At 38.9% G+C, this 6,781-nt stretch overlaps 1 protein-coding gene across 1 annotated transcript in view; it reads left to right on the forward strand.

Moving 5' to 3' along the window:
- Positions 1-5,988, forward strand: part of BCAS3 (BCAS3, microtubule associated cell migration factor) — a 685,966-nt gene extending 679,978 nt beyond the window's left edge. Inside the window, exon 17 of the mRNA XM_018556659.1 lies at positions 5,356-5,988. Within this exon, the coding sequence (XP_018412161.1) occupies positions 5,356-5,504 (149 nt within the window). The 3' untranslated portion in view covers positions 5,505-5,988. The remainder of the gene's footprint in view (positions 1-5,355) is intronic.
- The last annotated feature ends 793 nt before the right edge of the window (positions 5,989-6,781 follow it).

A 6,781-nucleotide genomic window follows, 5' to 3' on the forward strand; every position in this document is an offset into this window, starting at 1 on the left:
GTCGTGTGGTGGGGGGGGGGGGGAGGTGCCTTTATCATTACACTGCTGTCTTCAATGGCAGGGGGTCTTGGTAGGTTGCGCTGCATCCAGGCATGGCTGCATGTCTAACCACTGTGGAATTCTGTTTCTTGTATAGATAAGTACAATCTGCAAGGGTGAAACATAATTGTCAGGACTTAAGAGTAACAGTAGCTAGATATTTTTGTATGCATATTTTCTTACATTAGGGACCATGCATAAGCTGAAAGTCACTTATGGTCACAAGTTGCCTACAAAATATTTGTATGCTCTTTTGCTCCATTTGCTCCATTTGCTCCATTTGCTAACCTCACACAACCCCTTGGACAGCAAACAGGTCAATATTAGCAAAGGAATAATTTTAGGTAATAAAACATTTACCCATGATTAATAAGATTGTGATCTAAAATTGCAAGTACTGTGTGTATTTAGCTCCATTAGCCTAACAAGTTAAAGAACACAAGACAATAAAAAAAAATAGAAAGAGACACATGTATACTAAAGGAACCGCCCCCCAACCACCCCTGTATTTTTGCATTCTCGGGGAGTACTCCTACATTTTAGACAGCGGTCATCCAATGTTGGCAGTTGTGGAGATCAGATTAGCATAGCACAATCACCATAGGCTACATGGTGATTCATCTTCAAAATACAGGCTAAGTGCCCTATTCCAATGTTTGCATTTGTTATCATTGTAAGTTTTTTAATTATTCATATTTATTTATATTTTTTTTTATCTTGTAGACAACTCAGAGGACATCTATCGTTTTGTTTTTTTAGATATGTGAAATAAATCTTAATTTAATGTAAATATTCCTATTTTTGAGTGTCCAATACCATCGGTAACCTTTTTTCTAAATATTCTATTTTGAAAATGCTTATCGGCTGATTAAAGTTTGTTACTTAGCCAGTATGTGGAGCACTCACAGATCTTCATATTTAGGTGTATCAATACCCATTTTTTTTTGTTTTGGATGGAGTGATCATAGATTAAAACAGCTGTCAGGGAAAATCTGTCAAACAGAACCACTGAGTACCAGTAATACCTGACAGGAGTTTCCCAATTCTATCCAAAACAAAAACAAAAAATGTTTTTTGTATAGATACACTTAAGTACCTTAGGGCCCATTCACACCAAAATTGGACCTCAGTTGCAAGTCAGCAGAGGTCTGTTGACTTGCAGTTGAACCTTCCATTTTATATCCATTGCAGTTTTGTTCAATCTTTATTGGCAGGTCAAACTCCTCACTAAGTGTGTTTAGGAACTTGCGCTACGTTGCGTTAATGTGTTTTTACATATGTTGCGTTACATTGTGCTGAAAAAAAAGTAGTGCATGTTCTACTTTTTCAGCGCATTGCAACACAGTGCAACACATCAGTGTGAACTGGCCCCATTCACACCCATACATTTTTGGATGCCAATGCAATGCAACAGATCTGATGTGAATGGGGTCTTAATGATTCTATGGCAGAACAGCCAAGTACAAATCATGTCAGAAAATCACTTTCAAGCAGACTTCACTGTAATAACTCAAAGAATAGCTACTAAAATTATGTAACTGTTTTTTCACTAAGATCTTTAGCAAAAGTGTAAACATTTTTATACATGTCTGTATATTCCTTTAAAATTTCTGGGAATACTAATGCTCGAAGACTGGATTAAATGCTGTGTTTTTTTTCTCCTGTGCAAGCGAAGCAAGTTTATTTTACAGTTGCTTGTATAGTCTCCTTACAGAGCGAGAGATGGCGAGATTAGACATAATGATTGAAATACCATTATATTTATATTCCATTTAGAATAAATGCTCCATCTAAAAGCAGAGCAGCCTCGAGTGTGATGACTTGAAACACATTCCTAAGTAAATGTCAAGAAATGTTACTTTAAGGATTATAAATGTATAACCACTTTCGTCTCTCGCTGTTTGCGTTCTTTGCAATCCACGCCTAGAATTTGTAAAGTGTGAGCAATAAAGCCAGAGACTGAAACAATCTGCAAGTGGCAAATTGTAGGTGTGACACAATATTCCACGCCCAACACTAGTGTCTACACTCTTGTCTTTATAGTGGCCTGGAGCCGGGAGTCAACAAATGATCTCTTGATAAGGGTCTATAAGGCGGAAATACTGTCCAAAACATGCACAGTTCTTGGGAAGAAGAGATTTCAGACAAGATTAAATATGACCAGTAGAACTGTTTGTACACAGGAAATGTGATGTGGCTCCATAAAGTTAACATTTGCTGAACAACTTAGTGCGTGTAACCATGAACTAGATAAATCCTTCAAATAAAAAGATTTAATAATAAAACACTTCAAGTGTATGTGGAGCAAAACCTTTTTTTATGCTTTTGATGGAGGGAGGAAGAATTTGAACCCTTGTCAGCTTTTTATTGCTGTCTTTGTCCCCACTGGGGAATTTCACCCTCTCTTTTTTTTCCCTGGTGACTGCTGTTAACAAGGCAAAAAAATGGAAATCTAAAAGTTTAGGGTTTTTTGTGACAAAAGAGCAGATTTCCCAACTTCAAAATTAAACTTGCAGGGATGTTAAAGTAACACTAAACTCAGGAGTTAAATCTTAAAAAATAAATTCATGTTCCTTAACTATTAACAAAAATGTCTCTTATTTGTGTATCACTCGGCTGTAGATCCTCAAATCATCTCTCAATTTGTGCTGACACTGTCCTTCCTTCTGGAGGGTGACTACTTTTGTTCCCCATGGTCCCTGTGTGTTGTAAAGTAGATATCGCTCCAAGCTGCGTTCAGCTGATCGAAAGTGCAATGCTCTGGCCCCTGCAGACTCTTTCTCCTGAATGGGCTACAAGTGCGGTAACGTCACCACACTTGTGTTTCATTGAGAACTACAAGACCCCTCTGCCGTGGTGAATCTCCATTCACAGATCCTTCCACTACACAGATCCAGTCAAATTTGCAATCTGACCATGCTTCATGTTATATCCTGAATGTGGATGTAATATGAAACATGGTCAGAAAGGAAAACTTAACCTTTAATGTATTTTAACAGACATTTATTTGTAAAATACTCCAATAATATTTCTATAAATGTATTAAAGATAGCCATGTAAACCTATACTGTACTTATTAGTTCATTACCAATTCTATCAATAAAGGACATGCTAGGCACCCAAATATATATACATTGTTTACTTGTTCAAAGAAAATAGAGCAGATTCCTCCATCAATGCTTATGGGCATGGATGGAGCAATCCCCTGCTTTTTCCACTATATTCTAACATCTGCCGCCGAATGGAGCCTTGACTGCAAGCTCCGTTTGGCTGAGAATTTTCCAAGCTACTACTTCAATCAGCTGATTGAGGGATTCCGGGCAGAAGGGTGTCAACAGCGGCACCCACTGTGCGAACTATGGCCGGTTCATCAAGAACCGGATAAAATTTGCGCCATGTATACCCAGGGCTGTGTTTAATATTGATTGGACCCTAGACAAACATTTTCTTGTCCCGCCCGTCCCCGTCCCTGTCATGCAATTTTGTGTCATCTATCAACTATATACTAACATTTTAGACCACAATATAAATAGCTGATCTCCTGTGTATTTTATTATTATTTTATAGTTTATTTGCTGCTGGTGATATGACTGACTTGCTAACAATAATTACAAATATAAGCAAGGGGAAATTCAAAAAAATACATTGCTTTAGGTACATGTAAATTATTGGACCTAGTCTTCCAGTCATCAGTTTTAGGTGTACTGATACAGAGAGGGTGAACAGTCGCTTTCAGCTTTCTCCATTTCCAGACTTGCTATGGCTTGAAGTCTGTTTTTCTTAGTGTGGTACTGAAGCTGGCCGTACACTGCTTGAAATTCAAGCTGTGGGTGGCCCTGCTGGCAACTTCCGGCTCAATAAAAGTTGATTTTTCAATCGTTTTTGTTTTTTTGATGGTGGTGAAAAATTGTCAGCTAAACAGTAACTGCAGCCAATCAACTGCAGTCACTTGTTAGGTACACTGACAACTCTGGGGGCCAGTTGTCAGAATACAATAGATGGCAGGGAAAATTCCTCCATCCATGCCGTTTATGGTGGATGGAGGAATCTATCAGAGTTCTTTCATTTAGCCCACAGGTATGGCCAGCTTTAGGCAAGCTAAACCTGGGAACATACGATTACAGGGCCGTCCCTTTAATGAGGTAGCCTGAGGCTGTTGCCTCAGACAGCATCTCCTTAGATCACGTGGGGGGCTGGCAAGCAGAGCGGCACGGCTGCTCTACTGCACAATGTTTGGAGTTTGCCTGCCGCCTGTTTTCCGGCCAGAGCATCCCAAGTTTTGAAGAACTGGGCAGGGAGAGGGTGTAAGTGCCATACACATGTCCCTGCCCAGCTCATAGCAACCTGGGACACTCTGGTCGGTGTCCCGTCTAGCTCCTGGCAACCAGTGACGTCACTGGTTGCCTGGAGCTGAGCGGGACGCCAGCCAGAGCGTCCCAGGATGCAGAGCCGCTCTACCCTGGTTGTGTGCACCACCAGGCGGCAAACAGGCAAAGGAAACTGCTGCATGGTTATATTTTTTAACCTGCAGGCTGAACGAAAAAAACATGACAGATTCCTCCATCCTCGCTAAACAGCATGGATAAACGAATCACCAACTGCTTCTACTGTATTCTAAAAGCAGTGCAGATCACTGTCAGAGGATTGGCTGCAAGCACCATTCAGCCAGAACATTGTCAGCGAGACAGTAGATCTGTCCATGCACCTATTTTTTTTTTAAATTAAACAGAATCTTCCTTCCTGGCTGGAGAGATGGAGGAATCGCCCTCTGTAACTAATGTATTGTGACATTCAGTTGTCAAAATACCTGAACAGTGCCAGCATCTGATTGAATGCAGGAGCAGTTGGGACGACAATTATCTGTCAGGCTCTTTCGATTTTCCAGTCCAAGAATGTTGGGCAGGAGCTGGCATACAGAGCCACCTACTGAGTGAATTTCGGCCAGCTCATCATTTAATTTCCTCAGTTTGTGACAAGCTTAATTGATGGAAAATCTTTCTTAAGGAGCCCCAGAAAACAGTAAAAACTGGACAGGGGTCGTCTTCCTTTCCCACTCAGAATACTAAAGAACAAAATGTAATTCCATAATGCTGTTTGTTTCAGTGACAAAACCTTATTCATATTTCTGTCACACATCCCCCTCCCTTTTAGATTGTAAGCCCTCAAGGGCAGGGCCCTCCTTACCATCTTGTCTTGAATTGTATTGTGATTGTAATGTCTTCCTTAGATTGTAAAGTGCTGTGCAAACTGTTGACGCTATATAAATCCTCTATAATAATAATAATAATATATCCTGTCTGTTTGATCTTATTTCAGAACTACAGCGAGACGGAAGCATAGAGACACTAAGTAACAGCTCTGGATCTACCAGCGGTAGCATTCCACGCAACTTTGATGGTTACAGGACGACTCTGCCAAGCAATGAGGGTCAGCCTCTCAGCCTCTTCCCATCAGGACTTCTATAACATCAAATAACTGAAACAGTTTCATACTTACTATTCAGACTTTCAAGCAATTGAATGCATAATGTTCCCTTTTGTTTTTTTCTTTGTATACTGTATCTGTTAGAGTTCATTATTTGCATAGAACATTAGGTTGGAAATAAGAAATGCAGTGCATTCCTTTTTGTCTTTACTAGGCGTCATTGATTAGGTATTAGGATTCGCTTTAAACACTAGTATTACTGAGACAATCTAAATGTGACTTCTACCTGCCTGTGTATTTTTTTGCAGTGGCATGACATACACTGGTGATACTGGCATATATATTTATTTAGAGATATAATTTAATGGGAAATGCACATTACTGTGTGTAATATTACTGTACTGAATTTAATAGCAAATATATCTGAATCTTGTGTGTTTAGCTATACAAAACTGTGCTGATGGTTCGCATTTGACACACATTATGGGTGTGACCGTTGTGTCTCCATTTTGTTTTAATAATTTTAGATTATCAAGGAGTGATGTGGGTTTTTTTTTAAAGTAGTATTTCAAATGACTACATATTGGGCTATTACCTTAAAGATCTCTTAAACTGATATGCATTCCGCCATCAATATGAAATCCTAATCTACTCATATTCTTTCTTTTCTTTTGAGGGTTTTTCCAAGTACTCACATAAAGACTAGACTGGGTGATTCTATCATATACTTAAAGATTTTTCATGGTATATAAAATATTTATGGGCTACATAAGATCTTAAGTGTGGAAGTATTAAAGCCAATAAAAACCAACACATCTGATAACTTAGTTAAATATGAAATATAGTTCCTCATTCTAATTGCTCTAGTTTGTTTATTTTGTAGGGTTTCCAGGTATATATAAGATGGCAATGACCTTTAAAAAAAACCTTCTTTAATTTTAGGTTATTGATTCTGAGTATATACATCATTACTTATGTCACATGAACGCTTACTTTCTACAGATGTTTAACAACATGGGAAAGGTATTATACTTAAAGCAGAGGGGTAAATGGATGTGTTGTATTAAAAGTTTAACGTAGAACTCCAATTATAACTAGTCTTTTTTTATCCTTTGATGGTAAATGTTAGAGCTACTGTCAGCTTTTTATTGCATTCTGTGTCCTTTTTGGACAGATTTACTATTGTTTCCTGTACCAGAGACAGAACAGGAAGTGAGAATAAAGCCAGGTATACACGCTTTGAATTTAGACAGCTTCTTGATGAACTGGCCGAAATTCGATGCGTGTGTGCCGGCACCTTTACGACCGGCATCCCTTG

This window comes from Nanorana parkeri, unplaced genomic scaffold (assembly GCF_000935625.1).
Source record: "Nanorana parkeri isolate BGI_ZX_2015 unplaced genomic scaffold, ASM93562v1 scaffold245, whole genome shotgun sequence".
In the NCBI taxonomy this organism is placed as follows: Eukaryota; Metazoa; Chordata; class Amphibia; order Anura; family Dicroglossidae; genus Nanorana; species Nanorana parkeri.